A 19,669-nucleotide genomic window follows, 5' to 3' on the forward strand; every position below is an offset into this window, starting at 1 on the left:
ATGTTACTATTATTATCACTTTAGAAATACGCGTAACTTGTACTTGTTTAAGTACTGTCTGCTCTCTGGTCATTTGGATTTAAATATATTCAATTCAATATATAATTCAATTTTAAAACGATTTATATTTCATTTTTTCTTGCTGCTACTCCAGCACAGAGGGTGGCGCTAGAGAGCCGGAAGATGCATAAACAACCGGGAAGGCGAATCGTCCCTTCACGGACTCCGTAGTGGACAGGAGATGAGAATGAGAGCAGGGCAATAATAGTCATAATAATATTAATGCTAATTACAATAATAATGTGTTATTGGAGCTTTATTAACCGCTTCGCAAAGACATTTATATTTGACGTGAAATGACAATGTAACTACCCGCGTTTGTTTTTGACAGTATCCAGTTTTACTCGCTGCTAACGACCGGACGAGCCGTTAGCCAACTCACTAGCTTCTAGCTAAGTGACTGCTAATGACCGGACGAACCGTTAGCCAGCTAACTAGCTTCTAGCTAACTGACTGCAAATGACCGGACGAGCCGTTAGCCGGCTAATTAGCTTTAAGCTAACTGAGTGCGTAACACCGGGCGAGGCGTTAGCCAACTAACTAGCTTATAGCTAACTAGCTGCTAATGACCGGCCGACCGGTCAACAGATGTTAGCTCACCAACTAGCTGCTAATGAACTAGCTGCTAACTAACTAGCCACCGGAGAATAATGTTGGCGACGTTGGGGAGATTTAAAAGCTGTCGTTGGTTCTCTCCGGACAAACTCTCAGGCTACGGGCTGATACAAGAGTTGAGTCGCAGTGGATCTCCGGTGTCCGCGGCGAGGACACTCCGAGTCCCCGCCGGGGGCAGAGGTTTGTCCACCTCCCGCGTTCTCTGCGCCAAAGTCCGAGGACACCAGAAGAAGACGGAGCTGTCGGAGAAGAAGCTGGTTTGTGTTTTGAGTTGGTTTCTTCTCACCTCCATATGGAATAAATGTATTATTTTTTAAATCCACAACAACTCGACGAATGATGTGTATCCGGTCTGATTCAATCCCAACACTTTGTTTACAAAGTATCCATGATGCTAAACTATATGTTCTTTACCACGATCACCCATATCAGTTCATCTTGAACGCTCCAAACATCATCGACGTGTCCTGAGCTATTTCTGAAATACACATTTTTTATATATAAGAAATATAAGCTTGCCCCACACGTGTCACATTGCATCTTCATCCTACTGCACCAGTTGTAGACGCGCTGTAGTTCTCGCGTTGATGACGACGACCCACTTGTCTGATACTTTTCCCCACAGACGCGTCACTTCGTGGACCAGCGGCGGGTGAAGCTGGTGGCCGGCTCGGGGGGCAGAGGTGCCTGCTGCTTTCACAGTGAGCCGCGGAAAGAGTGGGGCGGCCCGGACGGAGGGAACGGGGGCGACGGAGGCAGCATCGTTATCAAGGGTGAGTTGGGTTTGGAGCCTCTGTTCATCACGTATATGTTCAACACCAAAAGATTTGTGGCCACTGATAAAGCGCCGTTCTGTGTTTAATGAAAACGCGCTTCCATATTCTCTCTTTCTTGCTTTCAGCCGACCGGTTTGTGAAGTCACTGGCGCAAGTGGTTCCGATTTACAAGGGAGAGGACGGCCAATCAGGTGGCAACAAGAACTGCTATGGTCGTAACGGCAGCCCGACCTACATTTGTGTGAGTCTTTGCATTTTGATCATCAGTGGCACTTGTTTCATCTCATCAGTGACCCGCTGCCTCACCCCGCCTGTGATGCTCTTCTGTTTTGCGAAGGTTCCGTTGGGCACAGTGGTGAAGGAGCAGGGCAGCACCGTGGTGGACCTCGCCGAGCACGGCCAGGAGTATCTGGCCGTATTCGGAGGAGCCGGGGGGAAGGGGAATCGGTTCTTCTTGTCCAACGAGAACCGCGCTCCGATTACGGCGACCCCCGGCGTGCCGGGCGAGGAGAGGGTCCTGCAGCTGGAGCTGCGCACCATGGCCCACGCTGGACTGGTGAGAAAATCCCACATTGCTTTTCAAACACCACAACAGACATAATAAACTGATTTTTTTTTAAAAATTTATATCCATCCAGGTGGGTTTTCCTAATGCTGGGAAATCGTCGTTGTTGAGAGCCATCTCCAACGCCAGGCCGGCGGTGGCGTCCTACCCGTTCACAACTCTCAACCCTCACGTGGGAATCGTCGAATACAGAGATCACGAGCAAGTCGCAGGTACTTTGTTGTAATTAATTAAAGCTACAGTGTGTAATATTTATGAGAACTTATTCACAGAAATTGAATGAATCGTCCATAACTATGTGTTCATATATGTATAATCACCTACAACAAAGAACCAATGTTTTTCTGCTCAACTGCTTGAGTTAAATATAGTGACATGAGGTGGACCCGACCTCCGTGTGAGTCTCCATGTTTGCTACGTTGTGTTGAATACGGTTGTTGCACAAAACGGTCCAGAACACGTCGGCTTTGCGTTGAATTTTAAGACGCTACCAGAAATGCAATCAGTGGTGCGCCACCATAAAATGCCCCCTGTCGGTTGCTCAGTTGGTTGCAGTTTGCAACTTTTACCACCAGATGCCGCCAGAAAATTACAAAAATTACACGCTGAGGCTTCAATTTTTTTTACAATAGAAAGATAGAGTTTTGTTATGATCTTGTTTTGGACAATTTCAGCATCTTTGATATACAGTATAGAAATAGCAATATTTATTGTCATTAGAGCCCAACCGATATATCGGTTGGCCGAATCATGTTATGTTTCCATTTTATGTGAAAAAAAATGTTTTATTATAAGTTCTATGTCTTTGGTTTTATTTGTATTAGTTGTATAGTTATGTATGATAAAGTTCATGGTTAAACTAAAATATCAAGCCTCAATTACCTTTCTTTGCCATTAAGGTTTGATAACGACATCTAAGGAATAATTGACAGATTAAAAAAAAAAAATCGGCCAATGAATCTGGAATCTTGCGAACCTAAATATCGATATCGTCATCGGCCCTCAAAAATCCATATCAGTCAGGCTTTAATTGTCATTGTATAATTCCTCATACAACATGAAAATTCTTACGCCTCCTCCGCGTAGTTGCTGACATCCCAGGCATCATCCGCGGGGCCCATCTGAACCGAGGGCTGGGTATCTCCTTCCTGCGTCACATCGAGCGCTGCCGCTTCCTCCTCTTCGTTCTGGACCTGTCGGTCCCGGAGCCCTGGACTCAGCTCCAACACCTGCGCTATGAACTGGACCAGTACGAGCCCGGTCTGTCGCAGCGGCCTCAGGCCATCGTGGCCAACAAAGTGGACCTGCCCGAGGCACGGGAGAAGCTGGAGACCCTGAGGAGCCTCGTGGCGGAGCGGGTCATCCCTGTGTCGGCTCTGACAGGACAGAACACGGAGGAGCTCATCCTCCACCTCAGGGAGCTGTACGACGGACACCTGCGAGGAGGAGGCGGTGGGGAGGGCAAACCCACGAGGTGCCGGTGAAAAGTCATGTATATACAGTATACATACTGCAAGATTATAGGATATATTTAAATTGTTTAATAAATATATACACAAGACAAAAGATGTGTTTTCTTAATGATCCACAACAAATTACTTAATCCACTGCACTTCTAAATGTAAGGATCAACGATCAGTCTGTTGAGACAAATGATTTATATAAACAACTACAGACGGATTTATGTGCAGATAAAGATCCCAAACTGTGGGACTGTAGATTCCTGAATGAACCAGCAGAGGGCACGTGTCATCATTCTTGAATTGAACCTTTTTGTGGTCGTTAATCAACTGCAGCGTCCAGATGAGGATTTTTGTGTTTTGTTCCAATGTCCCATATTTTAACCACTGCCTGATTCATGCCACTCGTGCTCATTGGAGAAACGGTGGCTAGTATCTCACATTTATATCAATACAGACATTGTCGGGCTCGATCCTCGTCACCCAGACGACGATGGAGTGTCACGACGCTGGAGACGTAAGTTCCATGTCTCCATAAAAATATCTGATTTATTTCCTGAGAACCATGGGCTTCTAATTTGCAACTTGAAATCTACAATTGTGTCGTAACTCCTTTGAAGTGGGCTTCTATCAATGTGTCACATCATCCCCATGCACGAACACGTTGTGGCTGAGATGAAATCATTCTCTGTTGGAATCTAGTTACCGGAATGGAACCCTCCCTCCCTCCAGCCCGGTTTGGACACAGGTTGTGACGATGCGTAGCCGTGTCAATGCTGGAGGTTGCTTTGGATCTTTGCAAGAACATTACACAAGTAAAAGAACAGAAGCCATAACAAGTACACCGAAAAAGGAAAATCATGTCACTTTTTAAAAATGCAGCAAGAACCAAAACCAAAAGGTTTCTCCTCAGACAGTGATGACAGGAAGGTGAAGGACCAGTTCACAGTGTGATGAGTGGAGCAGTAGGCTAAGCAGACAGGGTGGAGCTCTCCTGCGCTGTACTGTACTGTACTGTACTGTACTCTCCTCACACCAAACAGGTGCTGAGTTGAAATATGATTTTATGACAATATCACGACACTGTTTACATACTGTATACTGCCTGCAGGGTTATCAGGAGCTCGACAGCAGGGCTGGCATAGTCCTCACAGTTGTTGTCTTGGAGACGCCTTAATGACTTCATGCCACAGTTTGATACATACACGCATACGTTACCCACTTACGGCGTCATTCAAAACAAGGTGAAACATTAGGATCGAGTCATGTAATATTATGTCATAACATGTCATGTCATGTTATGACATGAGCCATAACGAGTGTGTGTTTTGTTTTCAGGTTAGTGGTGCTGTTTTCTTGCTGACGGGGCCTCAGGCTGATCGGAGTCAGATCCTCGCATGCCGCCAGGGTTGGGTACTAACGAACTACACATGTAATCTGTATGACATGAATTAGATTACAAAAAATATGTCACTATAATCAGACCAGATTTACATTTGAACATTGTGTAATTAGATAACAGTGACATAGCCCCAAGTGAATTTTTCCTGAAATTCCTCCAGGTGGCGCTGAAGCTGAACCAGCCACACTGATTTTTCTTTCCTCATTCTTTATGACACATTACTAACCACATTTAATGAAGACAAATAATACAAAGGTGTCAAATAGCCCGATTTTTTTTTTTCAAAGAAAACCTGGTTCACTCTCACTGATTTATCTAATGTTCTAACGAAGATTAGATAAATGATATTGAATGAGTGTGAGAGTGACTGTGGGTTAACTCAATAACTGTCTTATACTCACAGGACCCGAATATGAAGAGGACATGGTAACATGTAGAGCTGAGGGGTGAACACCTGATTCCCCCGAATACCCAGAGAGAGACAAGTTGAGTGGTAATATGTGTTTTAATATATATATCTATATATATATAGATATATATATATGAAGCACAACTCCAACTGGTCTCAGACAATATTTTTTAATTAAAAAAAACACATTCAACGCATCACTGTACGTGAACAGACCGCCCTTTGTGCAGTGCAGCCAACCTGCTGCCTGCAGAGAGTGTGGGCTGTAACCATGTGAGGAAACTGACTCCACCTCAGAGTCGACTCTGGGATCACTCCCTCGCAGCTACGGGGCCGAGCGGATCAGGATGAGGATGAGGACGAGGAGCATTTCCCTGCTTCTGTTGGTAAGAAGGAAATTGTTGTTTTTTATTCTTTGTTTGTTTATTCAGTCATCGTCATGAAAACAATAATTATAAACGTATCACAATGGGAGCTCAAAGAGTAAATAGTGACTGAAAAGGCTCAGGCGGAAGCAAAAGCTTATATATGCCTATTCCTATTTTCTTATCCATTAAAACTACCCACCTCGAAGAAAAATACAATAAAGAAACCAAGATATAAGTGAAGAAATAAATAAATGAATAAAATAAATTATTCACATTTGTAACCCTAAAAAATAGCTTGAAAACAAAAAGAGAGTTGCACATTTTTTAAATTTAAATTGCGATTGTTCCATAATTTAACCCCCCGCAATAGAAATCTCCTATTAATTTCCTTGTTTGCTTTTTGAAAAGTTAAATTAAAAATACCTTTCAAATGATATTTACCTTCCTGTGTTGAAAAAAAACAACAACTTTTGGACACAGTCTGGTCGTGACTTGGCAGAAATAGCAGAATGTAGAAAGAAATTCAAAAAGCAGTAGGTATGTAAAAAATATAACAAAATATAAAAATACAGAGCAGTTGCAATAGTTGCACATGGAGAACAAATATAAATATTGCACAGTTGGTTATTGCACTTTTGTACCAGTGAATTATTCTTTACAGTGGTTGAGGTGTGTGTGTGTGTGTGTGTGTGTGTGTGTGTGTGTGTGAGACTGTGTGTGTGACTGTGTTCTATTGAGAGCAGTGCTGGTTGTACAGTCTCACAGCAGGAAGGTGTAGTAATATTATTTAAATTTCAAGTTGTTTTATAGGTTGCTTCCCGTAGTTCCACACAGTAAGATATACATAGTATAAATAATATGCAAAGTGTTTATGATCCAATACATCCCTAGATTCATACAGGATTGCTATTGCTATCATCTTTGACGTTCAGAATGATCTCTTTTCTTAGAAAAAGTGACTGTTTTTGGATTTTACAGCACATGTACAGAGCAACTAGTTGCTAATGGTCTATTTGTTTCAAAAGTCTGTGGGCAGAAGCAGATGAGGTCATCGAGCAACAACCTTTATGTTATGATTTGGCAGTTATGGATGTCATAAAACGAAGCCTTATGATTCAAGGTAGGGCAAGTTTATTTGTATACCACATTTCAACAATGAGGCAATTCAAAGTGCACATATAAAATGGCAGTAAAAGAGAAAAATAAAAAAACTTGCTGAAGTAGAATAAGACAGGTGATAAAAGTTGCAGTGCAGCACAAGTAAATACACTGAACAAAATTATAAACGACATCTGTGGCATTGTGCTTCGTGATAAAAGGCCACCCTAAAACAAATTTTAGGGTGGCCTTTTATTGTGGCCAGCCTAAGGCACGATAAAAGTGCAATAATCATGCTGTCTAATCAACATCTTGATATGCCAGGCCTGTGAGGGGGATGGATTATTTCGGCAAAGGAGAAGTGCTCACTAACACAGATTTAGACAGATTTGTGAACAATATTTGAGAGAAATTAGCCTTTTGTGTATGTAGAAAAAGTCTTAGATCTTTGAGTTCAGCTCATGAAAAATGGGGGCAAAAAGTGTTGCGTTTATAATTTTGTTCAGTGTAAGTTTATTTGCTGAAAGGCAGCGGGCGAACAGAGAAGTCTAGCGTCTCGATTCAGAAGAACCGAGAGTTGCGGCAGACCTGCAGTTGTTTTTTTTTATCTGGGAGTTTGTTCCAGATGTGTGGAGCAGAGAAACTCAACCGCCGCCTCTCCGTGTTCAGTTGTGTCTCTGGGGACAGAGAGCAGACCCGTCCCCAGACGACCTGAGAGCGTCCGGATGGTTCGCGGCAAAGCAGAAGATCAGAAATGTATTTTGGAACCTAAACCATCCAGTGCTTTGAAAAACCAACAGTGGTATTTTGATTTGACAAACTGGGAGCCAGTGTAAAGATCTGAGGACCGGAGCGATATGATCTACTCTTCTGGATTAACTGCAGCTGTCTGATTGACTCTTGAAGGGAGACCTGTACTGTACGGACACTGTTACAGTAGTCGAGTCTGCTGAAGAGGAATCCTGCTCAGACAAAAGTCCTTTAATCCTTGATATATTATTATAGTCTGAGTCCATGACCACACCCAGATTTCTGGGTTTTCTTACAAATTGGCATCCGAAGGGTGCGAACTTTAAATCGTTCTTCCATTGCTCCAACAACAATTATTTCAGGGTTTTTTTTTTCACTATGTAAAGACCCTTGAGACAATGTAGGTTGTGATTTGGCGCTATACAGATAAAATTGAATTGAATTGAATTGATTGGGAAACTGGTGATCGAATGTGTCGTCGTACAGGTGCACAAACACTTCTTCTTCTTCTTCTTCTTCTTCTTCTTCTTCTTCTTCTGTTGGATTACATTCAATTCAATTCAATTCAATTCAATTTAGTTTTGTACAGCGCCAAATCCTAACATTACATAAGCTCAAGGCTCTTTACATAGGGAGGTCGAGACCTCACTATATCACAGAGAAACCCAACAATGAGCAGCACTTGGCGACTGTGGGGGAGAAGTTGTGGTCGGAACATCTGCCGCGATCAGTTTGGTCGAGAGGAGCAGAAGCAGATTTTTTAAAATTCGATTCTGAATTTTTACATGAGAAATATGATCTCCTCTTTTGGTTCCTGTCAGATCTCGTGCTGCAGCATTTGGGATCAACTGGAGGATTTTCACGGACTTGTTAGGAAACATCCTAACACTCGTTTTTTCAGAATCCTCTTGAGATAGGATGTTTCTAATGGTCTTGATATTGCGCAGGTGAAACAAAGGCGGTCCTCTAGAGACTTGTCTCGTGTGTGAGTCAAAGGCCCTGGTCTAAGATGAAATGAGGCGGAAACTGTCCGCTTCCGTTTCCCATGTATACGTGTGAACGTGTTTCCACATGTTTGCTCTGTGACAGAACGACAACCGTATAAAGGGCGCGTCCCTCTCTCACGATTTTGATTGATGGAGAGGTTCCCTCCCTCAATGTTGAAGGAATCTAATGGGGGTAAAGCCAGGGAGACAAACAGGAAGACAGTGAGAACACAGCGATAAATTAAAACCCTGAAGAAGAACCTTCACATAGAAATGTGTTGGACTAACGTGCAGTTTCCTGTTGTTGCAGGTCGCATTAGCGGCACTGGACCGGTCCCACGGTGGCAACCACAGCAGTCGTGCTAAGCGGGTAACTGAATCACAAACGTCTGCACAAAATGTTTGACCTCAGCAGAAATGATAACCGCTCTGATCCACACTGATCCACAGGAGCTCCTGGTGCGTTCCAAGCGAAGGTGGGTCTTGGCCACGATTGAACTAACAGAGGAAGAACCTGGTCCATACCCCCGAATAATCACACAGGTGAAGACATTTTGTAAATGAAAGGGCCAATCGCGTGTGGCAGCTCAGCAGCCGTGGCCTGATGCTACATGTGGTCCCGTGGCAGCTCAGTTGTGTGTGTGTTTTCTCTCTAGATGACCAATGACAAGAGAGAAGATAACCATGAGTTCCGAATCAGGGGGACGGGTGTGGACGAGGAGCCACTGGGCGTTTTCTCCATCGATAAAAACACCGGATTCGTCTCTGTCCACCGAAGTGTTGACAGAGAGGAACACGATCTCTACCATGTGAGTTTGATACTGGATGACCTGCCTTCTGACAACAGGTACCGCCAGAAATCATCTCACATGAGAATCTTCGCCCGCAGATCAAGTTCACTGTCGTGGACAAGACGACCGGTGTGAACGTAGACGAGGAACTAGCTTTTGATGTGGAAATACAGGACATAAATGACAACGCTCCCACATTTTCACCTCTTCACATCGAAGCCGACGTGAAGGAAAACACCCCTGCTGGTGAGTAGAGCACCGTACAGTCCTCGTTTTCTTCCTACAATTTCGTTAATCTAGAAGGGCGCCTGCAGAGCGCATAGCTCCATCTGCGCTCTGCAGGCGCCCTGCAGAGCGCAGGAAAAAGAAAGTGAAATCAATTCCAAACCTGAGCTGTGCCGTACTGTGCCGTACTGTGTCCTTGTTCTACCCATTACCCACTTCCTACTCCTCAGTAACACGTTTGTTTTGTTGTTCTTCCGTTCCGTCTCTTTTCTGGAAGGCGACCTGGAGGTGGGGTTTAAGGTCACGGACGCCGATCTTGACTATTCACGAAACTCCAGTTTCGACATCAGTTTGACTTCACAGGAACCAAAAGTTCCCAAGTTCGGTTTGAAACATACAAACGGCCAATTGGTCCAACTCACCTTCGAAGGATGTTTTGACTACGATGTGAGGCTCAGTGACCTGCGATGGTCCGCTGCACACACTAGCACATACACTCATATGGATTTTTCAATATGACAGCTGAAAGAATTATACGTGATAAAACATATAAATATATGTTCATATGTTTGTTCCAGAAAATGAAGAAATATGAAGTTATTTTAACAGCAAAAGATCACGGAACACCGCCTCTTTCCTCCACTGCTGTTGTTACTCTCAATATTGTTGACTCAAACACTCATCCGCCAACGTTCAAGAAGAATCAGGTCATCATCATCATCATCATCGTCATCGTCATCATCTTTAAAGCTGCTCTTTAAGGTGAGTATGATGTTAAAGTGTAAACTGTGCTGTCTGTCCAGTACCACGCTGACGTGTTAGAGTCGACCATCAAGAGAGATGTCCTGAGACTGTCAGTGGAGGACAAAGACACTCCTAACACGCCAGGCTGGCGAGCCAGATATTTCTTCATCAAAGGCAACGAAGAGGAGAACTACCAACTGGAAACTGACCCTGAAACAAACGAGGGGATTCTGAGCGTCGTCAAGGTAAATCAGCCGTCCTCACTCCGTCAAGAAAACTCTCACAGTCTCTGTCGCAGTTAGTCAGGCGGAAAGTTCAACGGCATCTAAAGTTGCGTGTCTCTTCCAGGGGATGGATTATGAGAAGACAACTCTTGCCCACCTGCAGATCGGAGTAGAGAACGAGGAACCTTTGTTCGTTTGTAAAGGCAAATCAAGTGGCGCGGTCACACCTCCGCCTCCGCACACAGTCAGCGTCGCAATCACAGTGATCGATGTCAATGACCCGCCGCAGTGCGAGAAACGTACAGCCGCGTTGCACGTGGTGGAGGAGGAGGAGCCAGGGAAGCTGCTGTTCACGCCCAAAGTTCACGACCCCGAATCAGACAACTTCAGGTTGGTGACAGATGAGTAGTTTGTCCGCTTAACTGACGCTGGATTCATCAGGCTGATGACCTGGTGTACAGTTAAACCTTTGTCATCTGACGAGAGTTGCACACCAACAACAATTTAACCCTTTTCTCAGATGAAGTCTCCACTTGCGCGATCACAAGTTTGAACTTGTCACTGTGGGATCCAAGATCCGTTTTGAGTGAAGCTCACGCCAAAAGTTTCAATTCAGGAGTTTGCACCTGAAACGTTCTGCTCCACTCTCCACCAGGTATGTGCTGATTGAAGATCCAGCTCATTGGATGACTGTCGATGAGGAAACAGGACAAATCAAATCAACTCAGAAAATGGACAGGGAATCGCCCTTCGTTGATAAAGATAGTGTCTACAAAGTCACCATTGGTGCCGTAGATGATGGTACGAAGCGGCTCTACTCTATTTTGAAATCCAACACAAGATACGTCATTTAGATTGATATGGCGGTGATTGTCCCATTGTCTCGGTCACCAAGGTAAGCCTCCAGCCACAGGGACGTGCACCGTCCTGATTCACATGGCGGATATCAACGACAACACGCCCAAGCTGGTCAACAAAAGCGCCGTCATGTGCGGCAACAAGGTGAACAAGGTCACGGTGCCCGTGAAGGACACAGACCTCCATCCTTACGGTGGGCCCTTCACCTTCTCCCTGGGAGGTGACGACGACGCCGAAAGTCTGAAGCAGCGATGGAAACTAGACCCTGCGTCTGGTCCGTACATATTCCTTCACACCCACGGCACGGAAAAACAACTTTGTTCCCAATCGGAGAGCCACGACTCAGCTCTCTTTGCATTTCTTCAGCAGGTGAGGCAGTTGGCCTCGTGAGCGTCAAGCCACTTCCTTACGGCAACTACTCCGTGCCGCTGGTGATCCAGGACCAGCAGGGCATGAGTGGACCGGACACACTGGAAGTGATTGTGTGCGACTGTGGAGAAGCGGACGTGTGTCCGGGCAAAGTGCCGATCTCCATCGGCCTCAGCGCAGCCGCCATCGGACTGGTTTTTGCAGGATTGCTCTTATTTCTGTGTGAGTACTTTGAAATCAGCGGATACATGAACAAAAGCACAAGGTTCAGTGAACCTGCCGTGACCCACCAATGTTTAAGTGGATCAGATGCTAATTAACTTACCTGAGTAAACGAAGGGTTCTAAGTTGTGTGAGGATTCTTCATTTGAGTATAAACTGGTAACTCGATTTAACCTTTTTTTTTATTAAAGTTTGCCGTATCTCCATCAGATTGAAATAATTCTGTCGTCACGATTTGGATGCTAGATACAAAATGTGAGGTTGCGTGATTTCTGCTAGTCTCACTTTTGTGTCGCCTATGATCTATAGTTTCAACATGTTAGTTATTATGTTATTGTTTTTTAAAAAGGGACATTTCACCGGGAGTGGTTAGCGCTGTCGCCTCACAGCAAAGATGGTTCTGTGTCTGTGGGTTCTCTCCGGCGTTCTCCGGCTTTCACAGTCCCAACACACATGCAGATTGGGCTTAGGTTGGCAGGAGAGTCTAAAGCTCCCGTGAGCGTGTCTCTGTGCGTCGCCCTGGGAGACGTTGGCGGCCTGTCCGGGGTGAAACCCCGCCTCTCGTCCAGTGTCAGCCGGAATTGTCTCGAGCAACCCTTAAAGGATGAAGAGGTTTCGCTAACGGATGACTCTCGGAAACTCTGGAAACTCTTTTCGAGGAGCACAGTTTAAAGCTACAGTGTGTAATAATTAGAAGAACTTATCCACAGAAATTGAATTTATTGTCCATAACTATGTGTTCATTTATGTATAGTCACCATGTTTTTTCCTCAGCTCTGAATGAGTTAAATGCAGCTCCATGAGGTGGACCCGACCTCCGCGTGAGTCGCCATCTTTGCTACGCCGCGTTGAATTTTCAGACGCTGCCGGAAACCGGAATTGGAATCAGCGGTGCGCCGCCATAAAGTGTCCCCTGTCAGGTGCTCAGTTGGTCGCGGTTTGATACTGTACCACCAGACGCCGCCAGAAATTTACAAAAAATACAAACATTCAGTAGCGCTGCGTTCCATCATACCTCGGAAATCGGAGCTCGGAACCCGGATGTGGGTGGTGATTTTTTTCCGACCTCCTGGAACGCCCCCCCTCGGAGTTCTTAGTTCCGAGTTCCGAGATCACACTGGGACGATGAACCCGACTTCCGAGCTCCGAGTTCCGAGCTACAATGGAACGCAGGGGTTACACTCTTGGGGGGTTGGGGGCCTTGCTCGTGGGCACCTCAATGGTGGTAATGAGGCATTGCTCTTGGTTGCTGAAAACTGCTCTGACTGTTACCTCAATGTTTTGCCTGCAGTGCTGCTGCTCATCCTTACGTGCGAGTGTGGAAGGAAGGCGTTCAGTCACATCCCCATAGAGCCGGATGAAGGCAACCAGACCCTGATCAACTACAACCAGGAAGCGGGGGCCGCTGCATGCGCGGTGAGTCGGTCGAGTTGTATTCGTGATTCACTGGGAGTAAAGTCGTGACCCTTTGCTGAATTGTTCCTCAACCTGTCTCCATGTGTTAGTCATTTTTATCGTCCCTGACTCTCTGCCAGCCTTTGCCGATGCACCTCTTAAATCCAAAAAATGGCGTCATTGTGACAGACGGCCTCACAAAGGACAACGGGAAGGTACTCCATCCTCTTCCTCTCCCCTTCATCCATCTCCCTCTCATCCCCCTTTTCCTGTGGTGGATATTTTCACCGACAGGCCTCAGGTGTTAGCGTGAGAGCAGGCCTCAGCGTAGGTCTAACGAAAGTCTTCAGCCGGCTGGAGAGTTACTGATCCAGTTGTTTTTCTTTGTATGTATAACTGAGGCACATTTATGACATAATTGCACAATCGCAGGGAGAACTTCACCAGTGCAGCTCGACACGCTACAAAGAAGACACCTGCGACAGGGAGGGACGTCATGTGCAATACCATTTCTTCGCGGGGTTTTGCGTAATTCATTTGCTCTGCTCATATAGATCTATAACGCCGACCCAGCAGTGGAGGACAGTGTGGACACATACAACCCCTGGGGGCTCGGACTGGTGAGTAGGAGGTTTTTCAGGGTCTACGAGACCGGCGACAAGACTTGTTTCTGTCGTACTGATTGAACCTCAATGTGCAGGGTTGGTCGACCTTGCCGGGACGAGGGAGAAGAGACACTGTCGGGAGCTTCGGAGGCCAGGACGTGGTGAGTGATCGTCACAGTGCCGACAGCAGCTGCCTCTGTTCACTGCAGTTAGGATTCAACCAGTCAAGTAGTTGATTGACCCAATATTGGCCAAACACTTCCTGGTTCTTGCTTCTCAAAAGTCCGTATTTGACTCTTTTTCTCTGTCATACGTGACGACAAACTGAAAGTTTCGCGTTTTTCGGAAATTAATGGTTCAATCGAGAAAACTGATGGGCATGAATCAATAATGGAAATAAAAGTTATTGGCAGCGTTGGACTGATTGGTTGGTGTTTGGAGAGAACCATGACACTTGTTTCACTCACACACACACCAGCGGGAAGTTACCGCCATTTTCTCATCTTTTATCATTTGACACAAAACTTTAAACTAGTTTGAGCAAAAATAATACGATTTTGAGGATCTAGATGTTCCAAAAACTATTTATAGAAAAGAGATATGAAAACGAAGATTTTGGATTTTACATAAATTTTGCTTTGGTTCCGTTGCTCTGTGAATTTTACACTGAAAGGTATTTACTGCATCGTAGTTGACACCCTCACTTCTTAATTAGAACACATGATAATGTAGATACATATTAAAACATCTTCTTGTATGATGCTTTCTGGATGTTTCCAAACGTGAAGTGACATGTTCACATGAGAAACTCAAATACAACATGTTTTCTACATTTCAGTATTCTACGTGGATGACAAAGGGCTCCAACAGCAACCGGGTAAGTAGCGCTCTTCAATTTAATTTAATAATATAAATTTGATAAGTAGGTCGTAACGTCTTTGACTCTTTGTTTCTCTTCAGGGAGGCTACCTGAGGCATCAGCAGTCGCTCAGCGTGCTCTCCAGTCAACACATTACCAATCACATCCAAAGAGTGAGAAACTTTATCCCGCGTCACATACGTAGCGCGAACCACCACTGACTTTGGTACAGAAGGTCGGGCGTTCGATTCCTGGTCAGGGCATCTTATAATCCAGTGAGGGCCCATGAAGCTCCCTGCCTACCTCGGATATGAGTGAAAAATAATAATTATTTGATGAGAAAAGCGTACAGCATAATGGATGTAGTTCCAATTCAACTGGTTGGTGAACAGGCCACAATCATGTATTTTATAAAATCCAGTGACGATTTTCATGTGGCCTGCCATGACTGTATCGTTAAACGTGAGACCGGAGAGACTTAATTTGATGTATTTTCTGGTCTATTTCATCCCAATCCCACAGAAACTCCAAGAAATCGATGGAAACCACGACGACCACGAGGCGTACCAGCCCCGCCAGTTCGCCGACGAGGGACGGAGCGTCGGGTGTCAGTCCCTGGACCAACTGTCACTCATCAACCTGGGAGACGACCTGGAGTTTCTCAACGACCTGGGGCCTACGTTCAACAAGTTGGGGAACATCTGTCACCAGGCCATTCAGGACGGGAACGTACAGATGTGAAGTATGTGTGTGTGTGTGTGTGTGTGTGTGTGTGTGTGTGTGTGTGTGTGTGTGTGTGTGTGTGTGTGTGTGTGTGTGTGTGTGTGTGTGTGTGTGTGTGTGTGTGTGTGTGTGTGTGTGTGTGTGTGTGTGTGTGTGTGTGTGTGTGTGTGTGTGTGTGTTTGATATCGACTCATCGAACGAGCTCCTATGACATATTTCACGGCTCGACCTGTTTCATTTTTTTCATTTCATCTTCATTTAATCATGGGGATTAAAAAATCTCCTTTTCAAAAGAGGCCTGGGAACAATTCACATCCACGGCAACAAAAGACAACACAAACTACAGACAGGCAGTCGCAAGATTCAGCGAAGCGTGCTGATTATAACTGTTCCTTAATGACACCACATATGACATAAATTCCACCTACCTCTTTTCTCGAGAAGTCAAATTTAACCCTGACTGCAGATAGTGAGACAGACAATGAGCACACAGCTGCTTAGTTGGAAAACTGGGCAGATGCTCATGATAACGTTGGAAGCCATGAAATGAACCGTGAGTCACAGTCGTGCCCGGTCGGTTCCTCAACGTTCTCTCTGAGTCCGTCCCGAGGATCCATCCGGGGCTGAGAGTCTTTTCTGAACAGAACCGTTGGAAAACACCGCTGGATGTTTTTCACAAGCCTCTCATCACTTTTCATTCAAAGGACTCTCGCGCCGCGTTTAAATGAACAGAAGGATTCATCGTTGGCCTGCATTGGCGACGTTTTAGCTTTCAAGAGCCGCGACCCCCTGAAAGGGAAATGAAAAAGGAAAAAAAAATGCAGGCAATCAGGAAGTAATAAATAAAACGCGTGCCTGGCGTGATCCAGCAGACGTTGGTTGTGTCTGTCCTCTGTCAACACAGCAGATTAACATCGCTGAGTGGAGTTCTGCAGAAGTTGTCTAGCACAGAGGAATTTGCATTTATGCTTTGATAATAATTATAATAATAACAATAATACATTCCATTCATAGAGCACTTTTCATTGCTTGATTGATGGAAAATGTTTGACCTGACATAACAAAGAAAATATGATCCCTTCATTTGGGACGTACAGGGTGAATTCAGTGAACCCGGTGGCACCGTCAGCTGATGCTGTTGTTGTGTGAAGTGTGTGACCTTCAAGGTGAGTCTCGAAGGTCACTGAGGATTAACAAATTGTTGTGGACTTATGAAATAAAAGTACCCGGAATAATAAGTAAAACCTTATTCACAAATTTATATTGACATTTATTTATACATCTATTGCCTCATCTATTCATTTCAGGACGTATTTTTAATAGACATATTCATACATTCATGTGATTCATTCATTTATTAAATATTGAATCAAATGGGGTTCGACCCCTAAGGGCCCGCACTGGGGCGACCTGCAGTTGAACCCTGTTGTGTGTGTGTGTGTGTGTGTGTGTGTGTGTGTGTGTGTGTGTGTGTGTGTGTGTGTGTGTGTGTGTGTGTGTGTGTGTGTGTGACTCACTGATCCGCAGCAGCAGCAGGGAAAACATTGAATCTTATTCTCAACGTGAATGTTGACATGAGGAATATGCCGTTGCCGCGTGTCACTGTGTGAATAAAGCCCTTCCGAGGGCCTTTTCAGCCGCCGCGAGCCTGAAGAGCCAGTTTGTGTTTGTTGTGCCAAAGTGTCAGGTTTAAAAAAATATTTTTTTAAAAGTGAGTTTCCTACATGTGCGTGCGTGCGTGCGTTTGTGTGTTTGTCTGAACATATCCACAGATCTCTTTTTACTTAAATCTTAAAATGTACAGATGAAAAATTATATATATCATCTTCATTCACTATGAATGTGCAGAAGTCAGCATTTGATCACACACACACACACACACACACACACACACAAACACACACTTCCTCAGCATTAAACTACTGTATCTGTTGTTTATTGATTCTATTCTATAATCTATTGATTATTTATTCATGCTTCATATCTGCAGAGCTCCAAAGGAAAATGTGTCGTCATGATCAGGTGTTTTTTTTATTATACCTGAGTGCATATCATTATATTATATTATAATAGTAGTATTTTTGAGTGTTTTTCAGGTCAGGGTCAGGGTCCAGGCCAATCAGCAAGTAGGTCGCAAGTATCTCAGTATGAAACATTTCACAGAAGGTGGATATTACAAAATATTATAAAGCCCCAGTGAGTAATTTTCTTAATGTTCTGGCGCCATCTGGTGGTCAAGTTGCAACTTAGAACTTTTTCCATTACATGATACCTTTCTTTCAAATAAATAATAAAAACACAATGTGTGCTGTATTTATTTCCATGGTATGTATATATAAACATCTGACAAATATGACCAATGCACGTAATATGTATGTACGTGTGTTTTCATAACATTTAACAGCAAACATTTCCAATGTTGAAATCAAACCTCAAAAGTGCACAAATTAACAGATAAGGAACTTATGAAAATAGATTTCTTTATTTTTACAGAAATACATTTGGCCATCCATCAATATTCATATCAGGATGAATCCTTTTCATTTTTTTTTACAGTTTTATTTATATTTTTGTAAGAAGTTTATGGATATATTTCAGTGAGTTGAGAGGGTGTGTCCTCGTTCCACGGGAAGTGAGGCAGCGGCAAGGTTGGAGAAAGGTGATTGGCTCAGGTGTGGCTCAGGTGTGTTCTGATTGACAGATATGGCGGGACAGCCATGAACTTTTCCAGAGTGAAACACTTATTGCAAACCAAAATGTATTGAACAGACGAGTGTATATCTTCAGAGAGCACAACGCTCTGTTCGTAACTGTAACCAAATACTTTCGTGTTGCATCTACATAATTTGTGATTTTTTAATTTCCTCCTTATGTGAAATGTTTCATATTGAGATAACCTACTTGTTGAAAGGCTTGGACCCTGACCCCGACCCTGACTGTGACCCTGACGCTGACCCTGACCTCAACACTGACCCTGACCCTGACCCTGATCCTGACACTGACACTGACCCTGACCTCAACGCTGACACAGACCCTGACTGTGACCCTGACCCCGACCCCGACCCTGACGCTGACCCTGACCCTGACCTCAACGCTGACACAGACCCTGACTGTGACCCTGACGCTGACCCTGACCCTGACCCCGACCCTGACGCTGACCCTGAACCTGACGTCAACGCTGACACAGACCCTGACCTCAACGCTGACCCTGACCCTGACACTGACACTGACCCTGACACTGACCCTGACCTCAACACTGACCCTGACCCTGACCTCAACACTGACCCTGACCCTGACCTCAACGCTGACACAGACCCTGACCTCAACACTGACCCTGACCCTGATCCTGACACTGACACTGACCCTGACCTCAACGCTGACACAGACCCTGACTGTGACCCTGACCCCGACCCTGACCCCGACCCCGACCCTGACGCTGACCCTGACCCTGACCTCAACGCTGACACAGACCCTGACTGTGACCCTGACGCTGACCCTGACCCTGACCCCGACCCTGACGCTGACCCTGAACCTGACGTCAACGCTGACACAGACCCTGACCTCAACGCTGACCCTGACCCTGACACTGACACTGACCCTGACACTGACCCTGACCTCAACACTGACCCTGACCCTGACCTCAACACTGACCCTGACCCTGACACTGACACTGACCCTGACACTGACCCTGACCTCAACACTGACCCTGACCCTGACCTCAACACTGACCCTGACCCTGACACTGACCCTGACCTCAACGCTGACACAGACCCTGACCTCAACACTGACCCTGACCCTGACACTGATCCTGAAACTGACACTGACCTCAATGCTGACACTGACCCTGACCTCAACACTGACCCTGACCCTGACCCTGACCTCAACGCTGACACAGACCCTGACCTCAACACTGACCCTGACACTGATCCTGAAACTGACACTGACCTCAATGCTGACCCTGACCCTGACCCTGACACTGACCCTGACCTCAACACTGACCCTGACCCTGACCCTGACCTCAACGCTGACACAGACCCTGACCCTGACCCTGAAATAAAACAAGCTTCATTGGAATGAATAAACAACATATACAGTAGTTTAACACTGAGGAAGTTCTGACTAATGCTACAGTCATTCATGGCCTCAGGCGTAGAAACACAGACAC

At 45.2% G+C, this 19,669-nt stretch overlaps 2 protein-coding genes across 4 annotated transcripts; both read left to right on the top strand.

Moving 5' to 3' along the window:
• The first annotated feature begins 195 nt into the window (after window positions 1-195).
• On the top strand, window positions 196-3,577 carry mtg2 (mitochondrial ribosome-associated GTPase 2). The gene is made up of 6 exons (XM_035645824.2): window positions 196-932; window positions 1,301-1,448; window positions 1,577-1,692; window positions 1,789-2,007; window positions 2,090-2,228; window positions 3,103-3,577. Exons 1-6 carry the CDS (start codon window positions 711-713, stop codon window positions 3,498-3,500), a joined length of 1,242 nt encoding a protein of 413 aa, XP_035501717.2. The 5' UTR covers window positions 196-710; the 3' UTR covers window positions 3,501-3,577.
• Window positions 3,578-5,545: 1,968 nt separating this feature from the next.
• On the top strand, window positions 5,546-15,557 carry LOC118317156 (cadherin-like protein 26). 3 transcript variants are annotated; one of them, XM_047330832.1, is made up of 20 exons: window positions 5,621-5,673; window positions 6,681-6,775; window positions 8,800-8,859; window positions 8,940-9,032; window positions 9,146-9,298; window positions 9,379-9,526; window positions 9,783-9,952; window positions 10,084-10,212; window positions 10,309-10,494; window positions 10,598-10,863; window positions 11,129-11,274; window positions 11,369-11,605; window positions 11,698-11,922; window positions 13,214-13,338; window positions 13,458-13,532; window positions 13,872-13,937; window positions 14,018-14,083; window positions 14,761-14,799; window positions 14,883-14,954; window positions 15,304-15,557. In XM_047330832.1, exons 5-20 carry the CDS (start codon window positions 9,146-9,148, stop codon window positions 15,520-15,522), a joined length of 2,322 nt encoding a protein of 773 aa, XP_047186788.1. In that variant the 5' UTR covers window positions 5,621-5,673; window positions 6,681-6,775; window positions 8,800-8,859; window positions 8,940-9,032; the 3' UTR covers window positions 15,523-15,557. The 3 variants fall into 3 exon arrangements, with proteins under 3 accessions (XP_035501525.2, XP_035501526.2, XP_047186788.1); XM_035645632.2 differs by lacking the exon at window positions 6,681-6,775 and having other exon boundaries at window positions 5,546-5,673; XM_035645633.2 differs by lacking the exon at window positions 6,681-6,775 and having other exon boundaries at window positions 5,546-5,673; window positions 11,701-11,922.
• Window positions 15,558-19,669: the final 4,112 nt, after the last annotated feature.

This window comes from Scophthalmus maximus, chromosome 3, assembly GCF_022379125.1.
Source record: "Scophthalmus maximus strain ysfricsl-2021 chromosome 3, ASM2237912v1, whole genome shotgun sequence".
NCBI classification, from domain to species: domain Eukaryota; kingdom Metazoa; phylum Chordata; class Actinopteri; order Pleuronectiformes; family Scophthalmidae; genus Scophthalmus; species Scophthalmus maximus.